The 26,423-nt window shown below is 47.3% G+C and overlaps 1 protein-coding gene and 1 long non-coding RNA gene across 3 annotated transcripts; both read left to right on the forward strand.

Moving 5' to 3' along the window:
- Positions 1–1,201: 1,201 nt before the first annotated feature.
- LOC115558498 (solute carrier organic anion transporter family member 3A1) lies at positions 1,202–21,724 on the forward strand. Of its 2 annotated transcripts, none has more exons than XM_030376682.1 (11): positions 1,202–1,655; positions 4,172–4,631; positions 10,010–10,108; positions 12,489–12,755; positions 14,553–14,717; positions 16,894–17,092; positions 17,607–17,742; positions 18,829–19,001; positions 19,478–19,542; positions 20,438–20,820; positions 21,302–21,724. In XM_030376682.1, exons 1-10 carry the CDS (start codon positions 1,494–1,496, stop codon positions 20,812–20,814), a joined length of 2,103 nt encoding a protein of 700 aa, XP_030232542.1. In that variant the 5' UTR covers positions 1,202–1,493; the 3' UTR covers positions 20,815–20,820; positions 21,302–21,724. The 2 variants fall into 2 exon arrangements, with proteins under 2 accessions (XP_030232542.1, XP_030232543.1); XM_030376683.1 differs by having other exon boundaries at positions 21,306–21,724.
- A 102-nt stretch (positions 21,725–21,826) lies between these two features.
- LOC115558554 (uncharacterized) lies at positions 21,827–26,381 on the forward strand. Its single transcript, XR_003979343.1, has 2 exons — positions 21,827–25,085; positions 25,423–26,381. It is a non-coding gene; the product is annotated as an uncharacterized LOC115558554 (long non-coding RNA).
- The last annotated feature ends 42 nt before the right edge of the window (positions 26,382–26,423 follow it).

A 26,423-nucleotide genomic window follows, 5' to 3' on the forward strand; every position in this document is an offset into this window, starting at 1 on the left:
GGGGGAGGAGGCAGCCTGCTGGGACACAAGCACTCCGTAGTTTATCATCTGGACCATGCAACAGCTTCCCACACACTGTCGCTGTATAAACACGCAGGTCACAGTGGATATACACTCCGGGGTGCGAGGACCACATGGAGGCGACAGGCATTGCTTAACGTTTCTGATGTTGGGCGATAAAAAGTCTGTAAAGGTAATGACAATAACGTCATGCAGTTTTTTTTAGTTAATGGAGATACAGCTGGGGATGCTGGGGACACACACACACACACACACACACACACACACACACACACACACACACACACACACACACACACTTCACTTCGATTCACTTTATATACGAAGGAGAGAAGAGGGGGAAAGACAGCGATATAGAGAGAAAGAGAGATATAAATAAACAGTGTGAGAGACAGAGAAACAATGAGAGAGAGCTAGACACACAGAGAGAGAGAGAGAGAGAGAGAGAGAGAGAGAGAGAGAGAGAGTGAGAGAGAGAGAGAGAGAGAGAGAGAGAGAGAGAGAGAGAGAGAGAGAGAGAGAGAGAGAGAGAGAGAGAGAGAGAGAGAGAGAGAGAGAGAGAGAGAGAGAGAGAGAGAGAGAGAGAGAGAGAGACTGAGGCAGAGGAGAGAGAGAGAGATACTGAGGCAGGGGGGAGAGAGAGGGAGAAAGAGTGTGAGAGTGACTGAGGCAGGGGAGAGAGAGAGAGAGAGAGAGAGAGAGAGAGAGAGAGAGAGAGAGAGAGAGAGAGAGAGAGAGAGAGAGAGAGAGAGAGAGAGAGAGAGAGAGAGAGAGAGAGAGAGAGAGAGAGAGAGAGAGAGAGAGAGAGAGAGAGAGAGAGATGGAAATAGATCTTCAGATCTAGAAATTGATTCATCCATATATCAATAGAAGGTGGGCTACGTCAGAGGTGTTAGTCAGGTCTCGAGACGGCAGCCTATTGGGTGCAGCGGTAGCAGCAGCAACAGCAGCGAAGTCGAGTGCGTGTGAGCCGAGTGTGTGTGAGCCGAGTGTGTGTGTGAGCGTGTCTGGATTGGCCTGCGCCCGAAGTCTCTTCGCCGACTCGTGGGAAGCGCCGTAAAAACTCGAACGTGGAAGCGAAACGTGAAGTGCGTTTAACAACAGTTGCTGCGACGTTCCGACGGTGCCGTTACGCAGCAGGGGTGGGGGGGGGGGTGGGGGGGGGGGGGAGGGGGGGGGGGCTATAGAGACGAAACCGGGAGTTCTACGGCAACACCGTTTTTTGCAGGAGCCCCATCCGCGCCGCTACCACCACGGCCCAGACAAGACGATGTGTTGTGCTGAGTGGACATAGCCCGCATCCACAGAGCGTCCGGTGACGACCACCACCCTCCACCACCACCACCAGCCTCCTGCAGCCCTCAGTGCAGCCCCGCGTCCTTGCTTGCAGATGGTGATCGGCGGACGGACAGACCTCGGCCCGATTCATGCCGCCGAACGCGCCCGGAGCGTGAGACCCCACGAGTAGAAGCATGCAGGTGAAGAATCAGCAGATATGCACCGAAAGGAGCACCGGCGACGACCCGGAGCAGGATGACAGCCAGAAGAAGACGTCGTGCTTCTCCAACATCAAGATCTTCCTCGTGTCGGAGTGCGCGCTCATGCTGGCCCAGGGCACGGTGGGCGCCTACCTGGTGAGTTTTCACCACACGCGTCGTCATAACCTTGTACGGAATCATCATGGTTTTTCCCCCGTTTTTTTTGCCCATCGGTTACGTCAGGTCACGGTAGCAGCGCCCCCCCCCCCCCCCCCCCCCCCCCCCCCCCACACACACACACACACACACACCCCGGGAGAGGCGACGCTACGCCGCCACCGGTGCTGCGGTTTCGTGTGTCGATGCGGGCAATAACGCTTTAATGATCCAGCCCGGTCAGCCTGCCTGCCCCGGGAAATGAATGGACGCTTTGATTCGCGCAGTAATGCGCATTAGCATTGGCTGGTGTGACCATCACAGACTGGGCCTCTGCAGACTGCATCAACCCTCATAGTCATCCACATGAGCCAGTCGTCCCGCTGGTCCGGGTGAATGTGTGTGTGTGTGTGCGTGTGTGTGTATGTGTTACCTGCTCTAGAAATGCGCAGATGAAAGGCTGCTTTAGCAGGGTTGAACGCTGGCTGGTCTCCACACACCGGGCCTGTATGTAATGCGGTTGCCGTGACGGCGTCTTTAATATCTCTTACATCATGTATTAACCCCGCTGGAGCAAAGAGACGCATATAGTCCGGTACACACTCAGCAAAGTTTATGATTTATACCACCTGTCCGCAGAACGAAGGTCATAGCACGCGATAATGCAAATGTTGATTTATTTTGATGGGTTATTGTGCTTTAGTGTGCAGTCAGCACACTGCTCTGGAATGACCTATCGACTTGTGGCGCTGTGTGATGTAGCTGTTTAATCTAGGGTTTTCTTTATTTACATGATTATAAAGTTTATATAAATATTTTCTTCATTTATGTTAAGGTTGTCGGATTTAGACCTAAAGTTTAATTATATTACCCTTGAATGGCTCTGCTTAGATTATAATAGCATAATGTAATATAACGTAACATAGCACATAGAAGCATGGCAAATATTAACATAACATAGAGTAATATTACATAACAAAGTGTAACTTAACATACAGTAATATAACATAGAGAAGAGTAACATAACGTTAGTGTAACAGTACAATATCCTAAAATAGGAAAACGTTACATAGAGTCACATACAATTGCATGAGGTAACATAGCGTGGCGTAACATAGGGTAGCATCACATTACATAGTTACACAACATTGAGTAACATAACACAACATATAGTATCATAACAGAACATAGAGTAACAGAACATTGAGTAACATAACCTAACATAGTATCATAACAAAACATTGAAGTAGCATATCACAGTAGCATAATATAACATAACAGTAAGATTACATAGAGTAGCATAGCATTGTATATAATAACATGACATAGAGTATAATAGCATTGAGTAGCCTAGCATAACATAGAGTAGCATAATATAACATAACAGTAAGATTACATAGAGTAGCATAGCATTGTATATAATAACATGACATAGAGTATAATAGCATTGAGTAGCCTAGCATAACATAGAGTAGCATGATATAACATAACAGAGTAGCATAACATAACGTACAGTACCTTTGCATAAAATATGCCTAAAATAGCGAAGAAACATTACCTAGGCCCTTACATAGAGTAACACTGTATAACGACGTTACATATTGTAGCGTAACATAACAGAACCGACCTGACAGCAGCATTACAGAGTAACATAATGCAATAACATGATGTAACGCGGTAACAAAGTAACACGGCAGCTCGTCTGTAGCTCCAGCAGGCCGTGTGGTTGTGTTCAGCGGGTTATGCGGTATGAATGTCCCCAGTGGTGTTCGAGGTTCCCTGGGAGAGCCACGATGCTGTCCCTGTCTCTGGTCAGTGGATCACAGCTGTATGTCAACTGAAGGCCCCGGTACGGTAGGCCCCTGTGTCTCTGGGCTGACCCCGGTCACAGGCTCACCCACTGTGGGGGCCCTGTCCCTAGACTCCCAGTCCCTAGACGGGCCGACCCGCAGCACACCTGGGGGGCGAGCCGACGGGATGGATGGATAGTAGCGAAGACGAGGGAAGAGAGAGAGGAAGAACTGGAGATGGGCTAGGGCGAAGGGGATATGAAGGGGTGGAGGAGAGAGCAATGTGGCCTCCCATCTCTGGAAACAATCGACAGTGAATACACACGCACACACACACACACACACACACACACACGCACACACACACGCACACACACACACACACACACGCACACACACACACACACACACACACACACACACACACACACACACACACACACACACACACACACACACACACACACACACACACACACACACACACACACACAACCTGGCCAGAAATGAACTTTTGGGTCGAGTGGAGCTTTACTGGTCGCTCACCTTCTCTCACTCTCTCTCAACCCCTCTTTCTCTCCCCTTTCACCCTCTCTGTCTGACTCCCCTCTCTCCCTCCCATCATCACCCATCTCTCTCTCACCCTCTCAACCCCACTTTCTCTCACCCATCCCCCTCTCTGTCTGACTCCTCTCTCCCTCCCTCCCCCTCTCTCCCCCCGCCCAGGTGAGCGTGTTGACCACGCTGGAGCGCCGCTTCAACCTGCAGAGCGCCGACGTGGGCGTCATCGCCAGCAGCTTCGAGATCGGCAACCTGGCGCTCATCCTCTTCGTCAGCTACTTCGGCGCCAAGGCCCACAGGCCGCGCCTCATCGGCTGCGGGGGCATCGTCATGGCGCTCGGCGCGCTGCTGTCGGCGCTGCCCGAGTTCCTCACGCACCAGTACGAGTACGAGGCGGGCGACTCGTGGCACGCCGACGAGGGACGCGACATCTGCTCCAACACGTCGCGCACGGAGAGCCGCGAGGCGGGCTTCAGCTGCGGCAACCGGGCCAACACCAACATGATGTACCTGCTGCTGATCGGCGCCCAGGTGCTGCTGGGCATCGGGGCCACGCCCGTCCAGCCGCTGGGTGTGGCGTACATCGACGACCACGTGCGCCGGAAGGACTCCTCGCTGTATATCGGTGAGTCTGGGAGGGGGGGGTACGAGGCGTTTTTGCGGGAGCCAATCACCAAGCTGGGGTCTCCCCCTGGCGCGCTATTGGCTGGTTTAACACGATGACGACAGGGAAGCGACGGCGAGCAGCCATTCGCGTACAGAGTCAGTTGATCTAGTCCCGTCGATCACGCCCCTTGTGCTGAATAAAATGACAGCAGACCAACGTGCCGTCTACGATGGAGCTTAGCCCGGCAAGGGGCGCGTTGTTCTTGTGCGTTCTACTTCTGCCGTTTGAAAACGTGCGACAGGCGGTAATCAGTATGTTCTTGTTAGCGTGTCACACCACAGTGTGACGATTCACACTTCTCGGTGTATGTGTATTATATATAGACATCAACCCCTTCACGCGGCTTCACACTGTGGGGCGCGACCCGCAGCCTCTTGTCTGGTGAACGTCCTGTATGCTGGGAGAGGGGGATGGGGGGGGTTTGACCTCGAGGTAGTTTGGGAAGGTGAAGGTCGGGGTGTCTGCGTGTGATTCACCTTGCAGTCGCTCCTCTCCTCTCTCCTTGTCTGTCCTTCAAAACCCTTCTCCCACCTCTCCTACCTCCTCATCATCTCCCCCACGCGTCTCTTCTCTCGTCTTGTCTGCTCTTCTTTCGTCTCCTCTCACCTCTCCTTCTCTCCTCTCTGCTTCTCCTCCTGCCCTCTCCTCTCCTCTTGTCTCCTCTCCTCTCCTCTCCTCTATCCTCTCCTGTCTCCTCCACACCTTTCACGGGCTGACTAGATCAGGATCTGGTTTTCAAGAGTGAAATTCCGTCCAGGGAAAGTTATTTTCCCGTCAAGGGAATGCTGTCTATTCAGTGGAAGGAAGAGAAGTCCATGTTACGAGGTGGTTTACAAACACACACAGTCAGTGAAGCCTTATGATAGGTTGATCAGAAAGCATTATAGAAAAGTACTCCAAAAACATATTACTTCATAATGCTGCTCTAATAGTTGCAAACGGGAAACGTTTAATATGTTTGTTTTCGCTGGTTGAATGTTTGTCTTATCCACATCACTTACACTAAGCCCATTCTGTTCCTCTAAAGCACATCTCTCGATTAAAAACATCCCCACAGACAGGATTACATGACATCATCCTAAATTACCTAATTGGTTCACTCCCCTGTATTAATGTGTGTTGTGTACAGTGCTGTTGATATCCATCTAGCCACATCTAAATGATTCAGCAGTACAACAACAGGATTCTGTCTTCTCCAGTGATAGACGTACAACACAACATTGTTCACAGTCACGGGCGCATGCTTTCCTTCCAGTACCAAGAAGTCATTGAGTTCCTTTTATCTTAGAAGCAGGTCAGCTGACACCCACACACACACACACACACAAACACAAACCAACACACACACACACACACACACACACACACACACACACACACACACACACACACACACACACACACACACACACACACACACACACACACACACACTTTGTGCTGCAACAAAGGCAGGGCAGGGCTACTTCTTGCCTGAAAGTTGTCGAGGGTGGAGCAAGCAAAATGTTTACCACTACAGTATAGTATTCTATAATGCATTTATTAAATATCTGTCATTATTTAAATAACCGATTCACAGTAAGTGATGGTCCATTCTAAAGTAATTGTTTGGGCCAACTTGCGACTCCTCTAAGCATATTGCATGTGATTAAGACGAAGGAGCAGAGATTGATCCATTGATTGATTTGGGGAAAGAGGTTTTTGATGTACTTGCTGTAATTGATCTAGAAAGACCAGAACCCATAAACATATTACATCTTCACAGCCAATGTCATTACCTTAAAAGCCATGTGCTACTGTTTACAGCACACAGCTTGCTGCTCTGTGTATTCAATACAACAGTCTAAGCTTCGCTAGGCAATGTCTCGGCACCTTGTCGAGCCACAAGTTATTATTATTATGGTCATTAAGGTCACTTTAGTCATGTCCTGTTTTCATTTCCTAGTATTCGTTACTCATATAATTATAATTGCATTATGGATATGTTTATCGTATTATAAAACTATGAACACACTCTACTGAACAATAGTGAAGTCTGGGTTCAGGAAATCAAAAGTTAGTTGTATTTATTCAGATGATTAGCAATATATAATCATCTGCCTTTACATTGCACTCAACCCGCTACTTTCACTCTAGGGTGCTTACAAATATTTACGTAAAAAAAAGAAATACATAACTATCACAATTAAAACCTCATACTGGGATAATGAGTTATTAATGACACTCTGTGGTTGATCCTACCTACTCTCAAGTGTGGTTGGCCGGAGAGTCTGTTACCTGAGAGCTCAGCTTGTGCAGATCAGAGGAGAACATCACTAAGTATCTGCCTCTCTTTCTATCGATCGCCACTGCAAGCAGAAACCGACGGCCGGTCCTGGACGGCGGTCGGGCTGACGGTCGGCTGTCCCGGCTCCCGTAGCAGGCTATGGGGACAAAGAGAGCAGCGCTTGGCGAGCTGCCTAGCGTCAATGCTCCCCCGGGGAGACCGATCGCTGCTATTTATGCAGCATATTTAAGCTAATTGCTAATCGTGATTCAAAGACTAGAATGACTTGGCTTTATTTCAATGAATTAAAGAAAAAGAAAGGTTTGGATACACAAAAGGAGAGAGAACGCTGTGTTCACTGTTTCTGGTTTTTCGGTTTGCTTCCAGATTGATTTGTTCCTTTTTTGGTTTATTTCCGTTATCTCTCAAGAGAAGGTGGTACAAATATGTATATAATACAAAGATGAAACATATGGCCACCAAAAACAAAGTCATTTTGCGTTATTCTTCCATCCCTTTCATCTCATAGATAGACGAGTGTGTGTGTGTGTGTGTGTGTGTGTGTGTGTGTGCGTGCGTCTGTGTGTATGTGTTTGCGTTAGCTTAATGTGTGTGTGTTTGTGTGTGTGGTCGTTTTTCTGTGTTGTGCTTTTGTACGTGCATGCCTATGTGTGTACAGTGTGTGGGTGTGTGTGTGTGTGTGAGTGAGTGTGAGTGAGCGCTCTTATATTACAGTACAGTATAGAGTTATAATGTACAGCAGCTTAGCGTGTGAAGACAGCCAGTGTTTAGCTGCTGTCAATAATGCAATAGGACACGGGAGGCCCAACTGTTAGCAAACATGAAGCAAAGAGAACTAAAATATTGAAACAGCATACCAGCTGAGGAGAGAGAGAGAGAGAGAGAGAGAGAGAGAGAGAGAGAGAGCGAGCGAGAGCGAGAGCGAGAGCGAGAGAGAGAGAGAGAGAGAGGGAATGGAAGAGAGGGAGTGAATGAGTGGGAGAGAGAGGGACACACACACACACACACACACACACACAAACACACACACACACACACACACACACACACACACACACACACACACACACACACACACACACACACACACACACACACACACACACACACACAGAGAGAGACGCACACAATCACAAAAAGACACACAAACACAGTGAGAGAGAGCAAAACACAGACACAGACACGCGAACACAGACACACACGCAATCAGCGGGAGCGGGAAAGAGCCAAACACACAGAAAGAGAGCGAGAGAGCAAGCAAGGTAGAGAGAGACGGACACAGACAGACAGATGTACAGAGATACAGAGAGGAAGAATCAGCCAAACCAACAGAGGGAGGGAGAGAGACAGGGAAAGACAGACATAAATAATATTAAGTAAATATAACACATTGACCATTTGAAGGTAAAGGTGGTGTCATATAGAAGCATATGAAGCTGATAACCAATCAATATCTCAACGTGATTTAATAACAACGAAACAGTGAATACTGGTTGGTGAGTCTGCAGTGAAAACCAACATCCAGTGATCAGGACAACAGATCAGCGCTTGAGCCCCTTCGCGCCCGTCCATGTTGTATCCTACCACGTTGAACAATGAGGAGCAGATACCTGATCACGCCTGCCCTGCACCCTATTGATCCCCGGGTCATTGATCGCTGACACATGGATGTGAGCGTGATAGATCCTCTGCTTTCTCTCAGATCTACAGCTTCATTAATCCTGTGAGGCCACAGCTCAGGGCAATTTACATCCCAGTGCCAGTCCCCTGATTGGCTGCAGTGACTGTCAATCACTGTTAAATATGGAAGGCGGAGAATGGGTGAGAGGGAGGAGGGGAAAATACAATCAACACGTTGGGGTGGTAAAAGTGAGGATCCTTTGACAACCGCTAAGTTCAGCTTTACCTAATTCAGCACTAGGGAGGAGGTGCATTACAGTATTCACTTACTCATTTTATTCACGACTACTACTGCTTACGTTGGCTTAGCTGCTCGGTAGGTTGCTAGTTCGATCCTCGGCTCCTCCAAGCTGAGTGGCGGAGTGTTCCTGAGCAAGACACCTAGCTAGGGTAAGGTGTCTTGCTCAGGGACGCCTCGACACATGGCGCCCGGCGAGCTGGCCCTCGCCGTGCATGGCGGACTCTGCCGTCGGTGTGTGCATTAACCGGTGTAAGCAGCTTTGGATCAAAGCGTGTGCTAAATGGCCTGAATGTAAATGTACTTACTTACTATAAGCTGCTGTGTGATGTGTGGTGATTCATGTGTTGACCTTTTTTGTCTATTCACTACCACCTTTGGTCTGAAATGATAAGTTGAGCAGAGTTCAACATAAATCTTGATTAATAGTAAGATAAGAACCAATGTTATTTTGTTTTAACCCTATACTATGATAAAACTATAACGCTGCAGAGTGGTGGTTGGAGTAACTAAAGAGTAAAAACAGCCAAAGCTCTAACCTAGCTTATGTTAGCCTTAGATCTCACGAGATGTTACCAATGCATCCACTCTAACTTGATCGTCTTTGATTAGATCTATGAAATCTATCTTTTGATACAGCTGTCCTTTAATGATTACATAACAAGTGACCAATCAGCCATACAATTCAGGCTTGCGTAGGACAAATTATCATCAACACCAGAAATTCTGAAGGGCCTGAAGAGAAAATGCAGACCATTCAAAATATCCGTTTACTGTACCTCCCTTTTGGAAGCTGTGCAGCGCTGCCCTCTGGTGGAAGAATTAAAAGTGCACTCTGCGTTACTGCAGTGACGAGAGGAAGGTGATGATGTCTGGAAGATGAATGTGTAGGAAGTAGAAGATAATGTTGAAAAGCAACAAATGGATAGTTAGAATTGCCATGACCACTAGAGTAAAGGTAGTAAATGGAAATGGAAAGAGTGATGTGTCTGTATTTGTTATGTTTACAAGGTTTTCTATACTGGTTTAATTATACTGCTTGCACTGACTCTCTCTCTCTCTCTCTCTCTCTCTCTCTCTCTCTCTCTCTCTCTCTCTCTCTCTCTCTCTCTCTCTCTCTCTGCCTTCCAGCTATCCTGTTCTCCACCCTGGTGTTCGGTCCAGCCTGTGGCTTTATCTTAGGTTCTGTTTGCACCAAAGTCTACGTGGACGCCGCCTTCATCGACACAAGTAAGTCAACGTAGAAGGGCAACGTGGCCTCCTCTTCCGATTGGCTGCTGCTCTGTGGAGTCAGTGCGTATGTGGTACAGTGACAGTGTTAAAGTAAGTGCTCAAGGTTTAAGCACATTTTCTTTGGAATCGTACATTGGACATATGAGAGACAACATGGCTGGACCAAGAACAACACAGAAAGAAGGGTTCATTTAGAAAGACACAGTGTCACATGTAAACATGTAGATCCTGTATGGTTGATTTATGGAAGGATGTGTCTGTTCTAGATTAAAAGGTTGAGGAGAAAGCAGTAGGCAGCTTTAACAACTTTTAGCTTGGTAGAGTAACTGTATTTTGCAGGATTGACCTCCATCGGGTTGGGGGTGTAACTGTTTGTTACACGGTAGTATCCACCTGGACATCCATGGGATTATTGTCGGTGAGTGTGGAGCTAGCATGTCTCCATTACATGATAGTTGTCTCACCGTCACCTAGACGCATCATGGGCCCAAGATCGGCACAGCACCGAGATAGTTCTGGATGATCATCATGATGATCTGGTGAAGGCCAGACAGCCTCTGAGTCTGGCCAGTCTCAGCGGAACATAGTGGTAGATGATCGGAAACTCAATAGATTACTTAATGTTACAAAGTAACTAAGTAATGTAACTAATGTACTAATGTAACTTAATGAATTAATACAAACTTTAATCATAAAGAAAGCTTAAATCTAAAATAAATGAAAAGGTTAATGTGTTAACGTTTCTGCTGCTACTTCTTCTGCTAGGGCTGGCTTGAAAAACACATTTGTTGGCGTATTGTAGGACGTTATCTGAGATGTCCCGACCTTTGTCGTGTTTTAAAGTTAGCCCAGAACAGACTGATCTTGGCAATGTCATGTAAGAGAAGTTGTGCTCCATCAAATGGAGGTAGACCAAGGTAGCCTCTTTAAATAGCACGATTATACAGGACAGCTCTATGGACCAACACTGGGTATAATAAAAACTAGGCTCCCTGATTTGTTGAGCTTGTTCCATGTGATGTCATCAGGCATACTGCTGCAAAGACGGGTTACCTAGTGCTCGTTTTGTTTGGTTTTAAAGAAGACCTTTGGGATATTTTATCCTGGACCCTGTTTTTCGATCATTTTGGGTCTAAGGTACTAATACAGACAGTGTGATTGAGAGTGAACTCTGCAGTCCCTAATACATAGATGTAATCCTCTGCGTCCCTTCAATGTGGACCTCTGAGAGTGCTTGTTTTTGCCGCTGACAGACTCTGATCACATTCTTACATTATGGAAAGTAAGCCTACACAGAGTTAAAACTGGTGCTATACCTTTCCCTTGATCCAACTATGATCAGCACATTTTGCTCCAAAACAATGTGCCCCGAGACCCGAACACATACACAATAGCTGTAGGCTTGTTTCGGTCTGTTGAGAAATTTTCACTGCAATTTAACCACAAGATCGCCCCAAGCATGTGGCCTCGGACCGGCTGTTGTGGCCCGCAAAGGAGGCCTACTTTGAGTGATTGATTGGTGTGTGTTGATGAGGATTTTATTACTGCTGGCTTTGCAGCAAATTTCCCCGCTGAGATTTTAAAGATGACCTCACCTTACCTTACGTATGAGTGGATGTCACGGGAATAACGGCATCACAAAAATAGTACAAACTGCTATTAATACTTACAGCTACATTAAAGTAAAATGAGGCTTTATAAATACACCCTCGTACTTCCTTATGCTCAATCCTCTCTTTATATTAGCTTGTGAATAGCACCAGATGATTCACAAAAATAATCAGATATTAGCATCAAGAATCATATGATTTCTAAAAAAATCTTCCTAAGGGGACATGACGCCAGACCGCCGGGAGGTCAGCGTATCTCCAGGAGGACCGGGTGTCACACCGTAACCGTGTCAGTGTAGTAGGGCAGGGTAGTGGCACAGTTGGTGGACTCCCAGCCGAAAGGTTACTGGGTTTCATCCCCACAGCATGACCTGTTGGATCCCTCGAGCGGGATGCTCTGAAGCTGTCTCGCTCCTTAAGGACTCTCGTCTCTGTCGCTTTGAATAACAGCGTGTGCTCAATAAACCAAACGCTCGCCTCTGGCTCACCGGAAAGAGCCGCAGTAAACCATGTCAGCACCTTGGAGGGGAACTGTTATTGATCTTATCGGGAAAACATTATATCTGTTGACCACCTGTTCTCTGTCTCTCCTCTGGTCTGTTCTTCATCTGTTCTCTATGTGTTCTCTATCTAACCTCAACATGTTCCCTAACTGCCCTCTACCTGTTCTAACTGTTCCCTGACTATTCTCTAACGGTTCTCTAACCGTCCTCTGTCCCCTACCTGTCCCCTAACTGTTCCCCAACTGTCCCCTACCTGTCCCCCAGGTAAACTGGACATCACCCCGGACGACCCGCGGTGGATCGGCGCGTGGTGGGCGGGCTTCCTGCTGTGCGGTGCCTTACTCTTCTTCTCGTCCCTCTTCATGTTCGGCTTCCCCCAGTCGCTGGACCCCCAGGACGTGGACAGCGGGGTGGAGAGCGAGCAGGCCATGCTGCCCCCCTCCCTGAACACAGAGTACGACAAGCCCGGCAACGCCGCCGTGCTCCACTTTGATGTCAACAGCGGCCTCACCGTCTGTCAGCATCTACGAGGTGAGGAGGGCGGGGCGCGGCGGGGGGGGGGGGGGGGGGGGGGGAACGGAGGAGGAAGGCAACAGGGCTGCTAAGGTGAGGTAAGAGGTACGGTTCTACGGTGCTTTTGAGCCGGTGAGAAGGAGTTAAAGAGGGGTAGAGAGGTGTGAGGAGGAGGAACAGAGGGTTAGAGAGGTGTGACGAGGGTAGAGGAGGAGGGAAAAGAAGGTTGCTAAGGCCCCGTTTACACGTAAACGTGGCCTAAGGTGATGTGCGGTTCAGCGGGAGACGCATGTTGCGAAGTAGAGATGGGCGGTCACTAAGGCCCCGTTTTTTGTGAAATGCAGAAGTCGTGCGTTTGGGCCGACCGTCCAGACGGATCCACTTCTTTGAAACCAGGTCCCAGGGTGAATAAGATAAAAGCGGCCCTATGCGTTTTCGGGTTCGGATTCGTGCGGACGCTAGATACGCAAACTATGACGTCATCGCCATCCCCCCCCCACCAGGTGGCAACCTTAGAGTTGCGTAAAAAAATTGTTGTTTGATTTTATTTGTGTTACTTTTGTAGCTTTAAATACAGCCCCTTGGTAAATTGAATTGCTAACTGTACATTAAAAAGTATTTTCTGCCCTATCAGCCGTTTAACCACTGCTTTCTCCTCCTCCGCTGTACGTTTGTATACAGCGCGCAGGCTTGATGCATATGCCCCGCCTCGTCTTCTTCTCTTTTTGGTGGAGAACCAGCGCCTTGAATATGTACTACGGTGTTTCTACAGCTAGATGCGTTTTTGCAATGAGTCCTTCTTTATGAAGAAATTCCTGAAACGCTGCCAAGGAAAACGGAGGGGAAAAAAAGATAGTGATGATGTGATGCTGTGGAATGTTAGCGTGTTGCTATTGGGGATAGTTAGCATGTTTCTACAGGGTTAATAGTATGTTGCTAAGGAATCTCAGCGTTTCGCTAAGGGGAGGTGTTATGTTGCTATGTGGAGATGGTTTGTTGCTAAGGGAGAGATTGCGTGTTGCTAAGGGCGGCTTGCTCGTCACTAAGGGGAGGTGGTGAGTTGCTAAGGGGCATTGGTAAATGTAGGAGACACTCACTAAACTATGGAAATGTATTTATACCGTTATCACACTTTCTCTCTCTCTCCCCCCCTCCCTCGCTCACATCATTCACCCTCTCCTTCTCCCTCTCTCTATGTCTTTCTCCCTCTCTCTATCCCTCTCTCTAACTATTCATTCCTCGCTCTCTCTCTCTCACTCATTGTATCTATCTATCCCTCTCTCTCCCTCTCACTCTATCCCTCTCTCTCTCTCTCTCTGTCTCTCTCTCTCTCTGTCTCTCTCTCCCTCTCACTCTATCCCTCTCTCTCGCTCTCTCTCTCTCTCTCTCTCTCTCTCTCTATCCCTCTCTCTCTCTCTCTCTCTCTCTCTCTCTCTCTCCCTCTCACTCTATCCCTCTCTCTCTCTCTCTCCCTCTCACTCTATCCCTCTCTCTCTCTCTCTCTCTCTCTCTCTCTCTCTGTCTCTCTCTCCCTCTCACTCTATCCCTCTCTCTCGCTCTCTCTCTCTCTCTCTCTCTCTCTCTATCCCTCTCTCTCTCTCTCTCTCTCTCTCTCTGTCTCTCTCTCCCTCTCACTCTATCCCTCTCTCTCTCTCTCTCCCTCTCACTCTATCCCTCTCTCTCTCTCTCTCTCTCTCTCTCTCTCTCTCTCTCTCTCTCTCTGTCTCTCTCTCCCTCTCACTCTATCCCTCTCTCTCTCTCTCTCTCTCTCTCTCTCTCTCTCTCTCTGTCTCTCTCTCTCTCTCCCTGTCTCAGTCATACCTCGGGTGACCCGTTTCCTGCTGTCCAACCCCGTGTTCACCTGCGTGGCGCTGGCGGCCTGCATGGAGATAGCGGTGGTGGCGGGCTTCGCGGCCTTCCTGGGGAAATACCTGGAGCAGCAGTTCAACCTCACCACCTCCTCAGCCAATCAGCTCCTTGGTAGGTGCAAGTGGGAGTGTGTGTGTGTGTGTGTGTCTGTGTGTGTGGGGGGGGTACTGGGGGATATGATCAGCCTAGCCCCCACATCAGTCCCACCGGGGATTATCCAGAGAATGTCCGACTTTGAGTGCATGTGTGAAAGGATTATGTAGTACTCCAATGATGTGAGTGGCCTTGCAAACGCGGCAATCAGGTCATAAATACTTAACTTTGAGTATGATCTTAATGGGATTATCAAGCCTTTTTCTAAATGAGGCGTGCATGTAAACACACCGATTAACCCACAGAAATTACATACACCACAACTGGAACGGTCTCCACCAGAGTGCCATTAGACCACAGGTTCAATAATCAATACGCCAATCATCTTCTGCTGCTCCGCATCTTTAAGAAAACACGTCTCTTCCATCAACCAATCACAAACTGACTCGTGCACTTTTGTTGATTCATGTGGCTTGAGCACTTAAGCACTTTGCTGTATTTCCTACCATGTTCTGATGGCTCCTCTGCATTATTCTCTGTCTTAGGGTTGCTTTCACACTGAGCTCAAACACTGGTCGGTTTTAAGCTAACGCTTAAAACCGACCAGTATCGCTTCCCCCATTAGGTCGGCTTGTTTGCGGTGGTGTGTATAATCATCTGAACCCTGCTGGGAAGCAAACCAGTAAAAAAAACGAACCAGTGGTTCGTTATGCCTTGAGGTGGGAATGTGATCCGACCAAACTGCAGTAAGCGAACGAAAAACACAATGCTTTCATTGTGGGTTGAAATTGCACTTTTACCGCAAACTTGAAATAATCAACATATTCAGTTGTCGGGGTAAGACGAGGTGAAAGCACTCATCGAAATATGACGACTACATAAAGCAGTTGCTTGTGGTCACTCACAAAAGCACAGACGTTTTTAAATTACACCAAACGAAATTGAAAAACCCAAGATCGCACAAAGTTGTTGTTGTTGTGTTGCGTAAGAGTTTCCCATGTATATTCTGCACAGTAGACTAGCAACCTGTTTGTTTTTGTAGTTTAGTTAGCTTGACAACGTCAAGTTTGTATTGCCAGTTCACACCAAAAAGGGGGGGGGGGGGGGGGAGAAATCAGAGTCTCCAGAATTGTAGGTGTGAAAGCGCAATAAGAGTGCGTTCTGTGGCTCCTCTCTACTCTGCCTGATCTTCAACGAAAACCTCAGGATTATTTACCTGGACCCTATTTTCCGATCATTTTGGCTCTAAGAGACTAATGCAGAGAACGATCTTTGGAGATTGGTCCAGTATTGAGGTAGAACGCTGAGCGGTGAATCCCCGAAAAAGTTCTGCAACGTTATCCTACATAAAGGATATAGCGCCCTTTGAGGTACGTCCTCTAAAAGTGCTTGTTTTTGCCACTGACTGATGGTGTCCTAACGTCACAGCTTTAACATTAAGTGTTCCTGTAAAGGTTGGCTCCTCCTCTGCACTTTGCCCAGCCTTGAGGCCGTGCAGCACGTGGATTGTTGTGGGGCTTCCTAATGTGATGCTTTGATAGTTCTCAGCCTCACCTAGTCCAAGCACATTCACGTCTATGATTTTTTTTAGCACACTGAACAACTCAACACTTTTCTTCCCCAATGATCCGTCTTATCGTTTTTCATTCAGGGAAATGCGTTAAAACATTGGGCAACCAATATGATCCGCCTATAGAAGACCACATTCACCTGCCGCTGTTGACGTGACTTAAAACACGGCAGAAAAAGTGAAAAAGTGTGTTCTGGTGCTGCGTATCATTCGCATCCGACTCAGAGAAAGGGACGGATCTTGAAGGTCCCATGACATGCCACCTGGTGTAAGTGTGATTAGCCGCTACAAGCCGTTTTGAAAATCTGCCCCTTATTACATCAAGAGTGGGCGTGTCCACGTAGATGTGTGACGGATAGATGAGCGACGTTTGCAACAGTCCACTGGGTAGGCTGGTAGACCGATCTATCCAGCACACATCTAGGTGGACACTCCCACTTGTGATGTCATAAGGGGCAGATTTTCAAAATGGCTTGTAACGGCTAATCACGCTCACACCTGGTGGCCTGACATGGGACCTTTAAAGGTGAGAATCTGTAAAAACGGGACTGAGTGCATGGACCCTTCGTCTGCTCCATGACTGAGTGTGGTGTGCCCCCCCCCCCCCCCCCCCCCCCCCCCCAGGGATGACCGCCATTCCCTGTGCCTGCCTTGGTATCTTCCTGGGTGGGCTGCTGGTGAAGAAGCTCAACCTGTCGGCTCTGGGGGCCGTACGCATGGCCATGCTGGTCAACCTCATCTCCACCGCCTGCTACGTCTCCTTCCTCTTCCTGGGCTGTGACACCGGGCCGGTCGCCGGGGTAACCGTCCCCTACGGCAACGAGTAAGGACTGGCTGATGGAGATAGGGGATTTGGTCTTTGTGATTTATTTTTTGGATCGTTGTTAATTTATTAATTCAGCTTTTAAACATTTGCACCTAAACCTAATGCTCTCATAATGACTAAAGTAACTTTTTACGTCCGTCTGATGAAGACATGAACCAAAGGTTTTTAATGCCAGTAGTGACTTCTGCATATGTCAATGCCTCAAACGTGTTGTCTTCTAGATCTATATCTATATCTAAAGGGCTGATTATGATCCCACGTTCACCCAACGCACAGGGGTTACGGACCCCTTAAGTCCTCACGGACCCTCCTTGCGTCCACCGCAAGGGCCGAACGTGCGCCTCCCAAAAATTGTTACCTTCCGTCGCGGCGACGCGCTCACTAAAACCCGACGCTGAACCATAAAGGTCCACGACTGCGTCGAAGCGTCTGCGCGATCGTTGCGTTGCGTGACCGTGGGACCGTAATCAGCCCTTAACTCTCTCTCTCTCGTTGAACCTTGACCCTGCAGGACGCTGAGGTCCAGGCAGCGGCTGGAGCCCGCCTGCATCAGTAACTGTAACTGCTACACCTCCTCCGTCAGCCCCGTGTGCGGCTCCAACGGCATCACCTACCTCTCCGCCTGCTTTGCCGGCTGCACCAAACCGGTGGGTGGCGTCGTGGCCGCTGCAGGCTAGCACACCTGTTGGTCTGGAGTCACAACATGAGCAGTTTAGTCCGTCGTGTTTTATTTCACATGTCATATAAGATCAGATCAGTTCAGATGACTTTATGTTACAGCGTTGGACAAGTTGGTTGAATATCTGCTACAGCAGGGGTCGCCAACCTTTTTGAACCTGAGAGCTACTTCATGGGTACTGAGTCATACGAGGGGCACCCAGTTTGTTACACTCTTCTGAAAGAAAAAATTTGCTCAGTTTGCCTCTAGCTATATATTGTTAATATTGATTAATGATACCCATCTATGTGAAGACACTGATCATGTTAATGCTTTCTCACAATAATTATCAACAATGACTTAAAAAAGGTGGGAAAGAGTTGTTCAAGAATGAGCTGTGCTATTTTCAGAACAGGCCTGCGGGCGCCTCATGTGGTCCTTGCGGGTGCCCTGGTGCCCGCGGGCACCGTGTTGGTGACCCCTGTGCTACAGGCTAGCACACGTGTTGGATCAGGATTCACTGCATGAGAAAGTTTTGCCTTTTGGCGTCCCTCTGTCCATTGTGGCTCATTGTCCATGTAATACTAGATTAGATCAGTTCAGATGACACTATGTTACAGCGTTACACAGGTTGGTTGAATATTTGATTCTGATTTGTCAGTTAGGTTAAATGAGTCTGGTTTATTCTGGGCTAGTAATAACCGTCTTGTTGGACATTATCTATGACTTTGATTATATCTATCTCCTAAAATATAATAGACGTTTATTTGCGTCTAGTTTATTTTCATTCTAATACTACGTCCTTTCCTTCAACCTATTTGTTCCTTTGCCTCCTCAGTTCCTTCCCTCCCCGTTCCCTTACATCCTTGTTCCCTTTCGTATTTGTTCCCTTGCCTCCTCACTTCCCTCCCTCCTGTCCTCTTGCCTCCTTGTTCCCTCACCTCCTCGTTCCCTGCTCCCAGAACCTGACCAGCTGTACCTGTATCTCTTCTCCTTGTTTCCTCACCTCCTCTAACCCTGACCTCCCTGTCCCCTTGCCTCCTTGTTCCCTCACCTCCTCGTTCCCTGCTCCCAGAACCTGACAAGCTGTACCTGTATCTCTTCGAACCGGGAGGAGGCAGTGGCTCTCCCGGGGAAGTGTCCGAGCCCGGGCTGCCAGCAGGCCTTCCTCACCTTCCTCTGCGTCATCTGTGTGTGCAGCATGATCGGCGCCATGGCCCAGACGCCCTCCGTCATCATCCTCATCAGGTGCTGTGCTGCGCTACAGCAGACGTCCACTAGAGGGCGCTGGTGGAGGTCTGCTGTGCTGTGCTACAGCAGACGTCCACTAGAGGGCGCTGGCGGCTCTGTAATAGGCAGCCGGGAAAGCGGTGGAGAAATGTGTCCAGGTGAAATATCTTAGCGGAGAGGGGAATCGTTTGAGCCTCAGTGATTGATTACAAGTGAATACAAATGATATGAGAGTGGTACTAGATGGATGTAATCATGAAACACTTATTTAAATCGACTTTAGATCATTTCTCGTTAATGAAGAGGCAGGGGATAGAGAATCTAGGATGCCGAGTGGTAGGCTGCATGCATTAAGAATTGAACCTGATACCAGGTTCTATCCTGCTCCATCACTAGGATGCTGAGCTATTTTCGGGATTTTACACCTGCAACCTTAGCCTGTGGTCGACAAGCAGCATTTAAGTAATGTGAGCTGTTTGTGTTTTCTTCTGCAGAACTGTGAGTCCAGAGCTGAAGTCCTACGCCCTGGGAGTCTTGTTCCTGCTGCTCAGACTGATAGGTAAGACACACAGGTTCTACAAACTGTCATTGTGATTCGGGTCCAGAGACTGTGACAGTTATAAAGATTTGACTGTTACTGTGATAAATGTGAGACTGTAACTGTGAAAATGGTCCCTGTGCCTGTACCTGTGATACAGGTCAGACTGTAACTGCGGTAACTGTCAGACTGTACCTGTGATTAAGGACAAACTGTAACTGTGATGAAGGTCTTAATGACTGTAACTTTGATTAAGGTCTGAGAGACTGTGATTGTGACAAAGGTCAGAAGGTAGCTGTGATCCAGGTAAGAAGATGACTGTGATACAGGCCTAAGAGACAGAACCCTGATCAAATGGTCTACCTGAACTTTCGTACGGACTTAGCCCGCCTTTTCTTGCGCTTCGATCACCAAAATGTGGTACCTGGTACTTTTTACGTCTCACCTCCGTCGAGGTTCCAAGAGAGCTGATCTGATACCTATTGTGTGACGTAAACAGGCTGATGGCCACTGATTGGCCAGAGAGTGACACCCGACGACGGCATCTTTAACTACTGCTAGCATCAGCGTTCATTCAGCAATAGTGATTGATTATTGAACACGGCAGGATCAGCGCGCAAGAACACGCCGTGGACCGTGACAGAGGAGAAGACGCTCCTGTGCGTAGACCTGTCCGTTTATGTGTCGCGTGGATATGTACGTCAATGCTGTTCCGACCCCGCCCACGTTCAAGAGGTACTCTGCTCTAAATGGAAACACGACGCGTCTGGAACCAAACCAAGTCGTGCCACGCCAAGTCGTGGCGAGTTGAACTGGTACTGTCGTTGGAGCAGAGGCAACAGAGTACCATCTTTACCGCTTGCCTTTGACCCTCCTCCTGTCCCGGCTCTCCCCCTCTCCCCCCCCCCCCCACCAGGCTTCATCCCCCCTCCCCTCATCTTCGGCATGGGCATCGACTCCACCTGCCTGCTGTGGAGCCGTGTGTGCGGGGAGCGCGGCGCCTGCATGCTGTACGACAACGTGTCCTACCGCCACCTGTACGTCAGCATCGCCATCGCGCTCAAGACCTCCGCCTTCCTGCTCTACACCACCACCTGGCGCTGCCTGCGACGCAACTACCGCAAGTACATCCCCAACGGCGAGGGCTACCTGACGCCCACGGAGATGCTGGCGTCCAGCGTGACCCTGGACAACCTGGGCAAGGAGATGACCCACGAGCCCAACAGCCAAACGCAGTTCATCTACAACCTGGAAGACCAGAGCACCGCAGACAACATGGAGTCCGTCTTATAGGGGGAGGTCTGTCCGGCCGAAACCTCTGTTTGACTGTCTCTCTGATTCTCTTACTCTGTCTGAATCTCTGTCTGTCAGTCTGACTGAATCTCTGTCTGTCTCTCTGATTGTAAGTGTGTGAGTGTCGGTCTGTCTGTCTTGCTCTGTATGTTTTGCTGTGCATCCGTCTGTCGGTCTGTTTGTCTGTCTGCCTGACTCTCTGACTGTATGTATGTGTATGTCTATCTATCTATTTGTCCGTTTTTCCGTCTGACTCTCTGTTCGTCTGTCCTTCTCTTTTGCTGTCTGCATATCTGTCTGTCAATCATTTTGCTTGTCTTTCTGTCCGGCTGTTGGTCTGTTTGGCTCTCTTTGGCTCTTGTTTGGCTCTCAGACTGTCTGTCTAACTGTCCGTCGTACCGTCTGTCTGTCCGTCTGTCTATCTGTCCATCTGTCTGTCGGTTCGTCTGCCTGTCTGTTTAATAACTGTGTCTGTCTTTGCGTCCAGACAGGTTCCGGAGGAGAGACAGACAGGTTCAAATACAGCAGCAAGGAAACAGTGACTCCACTTCTCATCCACTCTTATGAATGCGACCAGAAACCCGTTGTCATGACGACCAGCCTCCCTAGAAACAGCCACCTGCTCTGTGTGACTTCTCTTTTTTTTTTTATCTTCTCTTTTTTTTTTTTACAGATTAGTGGGGTCATTGTTTTCCCCCCCCAAAAAAATCTTACTTTGTCATTTCAACTCTTCTCACAAGACTTGAAGACCGACGCGACCCATCCAGAGCCGACCGGGTCCAAGGAGCATCACAGTAGTAACCGTAGTTACCGTGGCCACCCTGCTAGCCGTAGGCTCGTTGAGAGAGAGAGAGAGAGAGAGAGAGAGAGAGAGAGAGAGAGAGAGAGAGAGAGAGAGAGAGAGAGAGAGAGAGAGAGAGAGAGGGGGAGGGAGAGAGAGAGAGAGAGAGAGAAAGAAAGAAAGAGAAAGAGGTAGAGAGAGGGAGAGAGGGAGAGAGAGAGAGGGAGAGACAGAGAGAGAGCGAGAGAGGGAGAGAGAGAGAGACGGAAAGAGAGGTAGAGAGCGAGAGGGAGAGAGAGAGAGGGAGAAAGAGAGAGGGAGAGAGATTGAGATGTTTGTCGACATGTACAAAATAATCCCTGGGGGTGTTGCTGGAGTTTGACCGCACGCGATGGTTTGCTTCAGGGCACGTGGTCAGAAGGAATAAACCTGGCGTTAATTATTCAATATCTCTAAAAAATGTAAAGAATCCAGTTTACTGAAAGTGCTATTATTTTTGTTAACTACTGAATTGCGTTTCATACTTTTCAAAGTGATTCCATTAATATTATTTTATAATATTTCTGAGAGTAAATGGCTCTCTTTTTTTTTAAGAGTGATAATTTTTTCAGATGTGAGAGAATATTGCTCTGTTTCTGGGCAGCTTGTAACTATTTGCCAGTCTATGGATGTTGGAGGTTTTGGTTTTCATGTTGAGTCACCGCTGTTAGCTCGTAGCTAGTTCGTAGCTGTTCCCTTTACGACGTCACCCAGAACGAGCTGTCCAATCAGCACAGACCGTGGCCTTTAGTTCCCGACAGTTCGACATGTTCTCTTACCGGAACGCCTCTGTCAGCAGATCTATTTTATCATTTCCTCGGTTTGTTTTTTAGAACCAAATCTCCCAAACCGAAACCGTCAAAGCGCTTCTGACTTTAGCCGTTAGCCGTTAGCCGTCGCCTGCGCCCCGAAATGGCAGTTTAATTCCGAAGTCCCCCCCCTCCAACCCCAAACCCCCCCCGCTGTTTCCGTGGCAACGAAGCATGAGCGCGAGCACGTAGTGGCTTGGCGTCATCGCTCCAGTACGCTCCCAGTAGCACACACACGGCGTCGGTGATGATGATGTTGATGACGATGACGATGATTATGCTACTTCCAGATTTCACCCTGTGCCGAAGAGGTGGCGGATAGAGCTTTGGCCGAGACCACGAGTTTGACTACAGCATGCCAGTAATGCATGCAGTTTAAGAACAATAAAGTTATATCCAGTATATGATACAACAGGCGCCGAGGCACATGATTGTCATGGTGACAGTTAAATCCACGCCTTTGAGATTTTGCCATGAAAAACGAGAGGGGGATTATTATAATGCATAGTGCATTGTGTGGATGGCAAACCTTCTCTATATATCTATCTTATGTGTTATCTACAGCGGTCGTCTAGACTGTGGTTTGGAAGGGAGTCGCTGCGCACTGCGGTGACGTATGGACCGTTTGATCTATGGGATTCATAGTTAGCACATAGTGTCAGAGGATCTATTCATACAGGGAGTACCGCGTATTGTCCTTTTTCCCGGGCTTACTTTGTAAGAATTTAATATGTTTTGCATCAAAAACATGGACTGCATTTTTTTCTTTTTTTTTCTTTACCACTGTACTGTTAAAAATACCTGAGGACTAATTTAATATATTGAGACGATGGAATGCTTCCGCCTGTAAGGTTTAGAACCCTGTGTCTTTTAATTATCTATTGAGAGGCTGTTAAGAGTCTATTCAGAGTCTGTTAAGGTTCTGTTAAGGGATTGTTAATGGTCTATTAAGAGTCTTTCAAAAGTCCCTTAAGAGTTTGTTAAGAGTCCCTAAAGACTCCATTAGGATTTTTATTATGCCGAGCGACACCTATGATACTGGTGTCCCGGCTCCTTGTCTTTTGTTTTGTAAGGGCAGGTCTTAAGTATTTGTTTCCTTTTCCTGTTTCTGGAGCCAAACTGTCCAGTTGCCTAATGTCTAGTTTAGCCTGTGGTGTTCATTTGTCACCAACTCACCGTAAAAAAAAAAACTACAACAATAACAAAAACTACAACACCCAGCACTGACTCCTTCCGTCCGCAGTAGCGAAGAAGGCAGGATGGGTAGAGCTGTGTTGGTAGGACTATCTCTCTCTCTGCTTTGTACTGTACAGCGGAACACAGCACTACATAGCTTTAGACACTAGGGGCAGTATACGACAAGATACAACGATACAAGACTGACCACAGCAGTATGCAGTCTGCTGGCGTCACGTTGAAATGTCACTACTGACCACTGGTCTAAACGACCCCTGAACCTTGACCCACGACCCCCGACCTATAGCACCATCAGCTGACACGCAGACATGTAGAATTCTGCTTGGAGGACTGGGGTACAGACACACACACACACACATAGAAATGAATATGCATAACATGTATAAGTATGTGCAGAAACATATACAAACACACACACACACAACCACAGATACTTTCACACACGGCTATGCATGCACAAACACACTCACACACATACACACACACAAACACACACATAAGCACTCACATACAGACACACACCCCCGCTAGCATGCACATGTACACACACGAGCTCTTCAACACACACAAGCACACACACACACACACAACTCTCACTAAATTACTTACACGCACAGACAAGCAATACCACAGACACACACACACACTTCCACACACACTTACAGACACACACACACACACACACACACACACACGCACACAAGCACTCACTCCCACAGGACCCTTGAGTTCTTTGTAGCCTTTTGTGATGATGCCTCATTTTGTTTCTAGCATATCAAAAGTGTCCCAACTTGTATTGCCTATAAATGCTGTATAACCATGTTATTTAGGATGTATTACTTGTTCTGATGTAGTTTTTCTTTCTACGCGTGGATTTGCTGTCTTACTTTAGACGATTCTCTCTTTCCATCGAGGCAAGCGGATCGATGTTTTGTGTTTCAGTCCAATTGATGAAAAAAAAAAAACTACAACAATGTTTTGCTTGAAAATGGCACCAATGTTGAAGCCGTAGGGACATTGTAGATAACGTTGGCCGTAGAATATTAACTATTAGCCCGACTTGAACCGAGCAGTCCTGCCCCTGTGCCTGGTTGTTTCCAGCTCTTGTCCAGAGGATGTTCAGAGCTCTACTTACGAAGATGTTTAGAGTTCTAGTTCAGATTATATCTAGAGCTCTGGACGGAGTGATGTTTTGATTGTAGTTAGGGTGATTAGAGCTCTTTAAGATATGTAGTGTTCTAGTCCAGGTGATGTTTAGAGCTCTAGTCAGGGTGATGTTGAGGGCTTAATTACAGATGATGTCGAGAGAGCTAGCCTAGTTCTGGTCTAGAGTTTTAAGATGATTGTAAGAGCTCAGTTAAAGATGATTACTAGAGCTCTAGTTAAGATGATGGTTAGAACTTTAGTGAGGGTGTTCAGAGCTCTATTTAAGATGCAGATTATAGGTCTCTAAAATAGCATTTAGAGGTCTATTTAAGACTATGCCTAGAGCTCTAGTTCAGATGATGACTAAAGTTCTGTTTAATATGATCTTTAGACTTCTATGTAAAATCATACCTAGGTAGGGCTCTAGTTGAGATCATGTTTAGAGCTCTATTTAAGATGCAGATTAAAGGTCTCTAAAATAGCATTTAGAGGTATATTTAAGACTATGCCTAGAGCTCTAGTTCAGATGATGACTAAATCTCTATTTAATATGATCTTTAGACTTCTATGTAAGATTATAACTAGGGCTCCGGTTGAGATCATGTATAGAGCTCTATTTAAGATGACAGATTACAGGTCTCTAAAATAGCATTTAGAGGTCTATTTAAGACTATGCCATAGAGCTCTAGATCAGATGAGGACTAAAGCTCTCTTTAATATGATCTTTAGGGTAAGATCATATCTAGGGTTCCGGTTGAGATAATGTTTAGAGCTCTATTTAAGATGGAGTCTAGGGCTCTAGTTCAGATGAAGACTAGATTTATATTTCCCATCATGTTTCGAGCTCTATTGGAGATGACGTGTAGAGCTCTGGTTTTGATGATGTTAAGCGAAGGGGGGGTGAGAACAGACCTCTGCGCACTGCTGGACTGTTCCCTTTTGGCACTCTGAAGTGTCACAGATGTTTTTTGCCTTGTAATGAAAACATGTTACGTTTTTTTATTTTTTTATTTATTTATGTAGTTATTTTGCATTGCCAGGTAAGAGCTATCTGTCAGAAGACCTCTGGATGCATAAAGAGTCTCCCTCCAAAAACGTTTCATCCATTTCATAAAGAATTCCAAGAAAAAGCCCCAAATCCCAGAATGCACCAGTTACTGCGGGAGTCCGCCTGGTCGTTGTGGGCAGTCAGTCCCTATGAAGCCAACTATTAACAAAGCCATGATGTGTGTGTGAACACCCCCAAACCCATAAGAGGATGATGCTGTTTGGAAGGAGGCTCTTTTTATGACCGGAGGAGGTTCCGGGCCCCAGTGGAACCATGACAGCCTGGACCGGCCACACTGGTTCCAGGCGTTATTCTAGAAAGTTCTTCAAAGGTGAAACCGTTTGGAAAAAGGGAATGAGTTTAGCTCGCTGGGATTTTCCTGATTGTTATGACAAAGTTCCACGTTCGCTCGTTATTTATTTTGATTATGAATTATTTATTTATTCATGACTTTGTATTAAAAGCTTTAAGTTCTGTATATTTTCCTGGGAAAGATTACATGATTGTATGTTTATTGTAAATATATTAAATACTATTTTTGTTTTTATTAAAATCGTTGTAGCTTGGTTATTAACCTGGTCATCAGACT

Source organism: Gadus morhua, chromosome 14 (assembly GCF_902167405.1).
Source record: "Gadus morhua chromosome 14, gadMor3.0, whole genome shotgun sequence".
Lineage (NCBI taxonomy): Eukaryota > Metazoa > Chordata > Actinopteri > Gadiformes > Gadidae > Gadus > Gadus morhua.

Coding starts and splice junctions, on each gene's coding strand:
- LOC115558498 (XM_030376682.1), top strand. CDS start 1,494: ATGCAGGTGAAGAATCAGCAGATATGCACCGAAAGGAGCACCGGCGAC. Junction 12,756..14,552: donor CGTCTGTCAGCATCTACGAG/GTGAGGAGGGCG, acceptor TCCCTGTCTCAG/TCATACCTCGGGTGACCCGT. Junction 19,543..20,437: donor CCTGCTGCTCAGACTGATAG/GTAAGACACACA, acceptor CCCCCCCACCAG/GCTTCATCCCCCCTCCCCTC.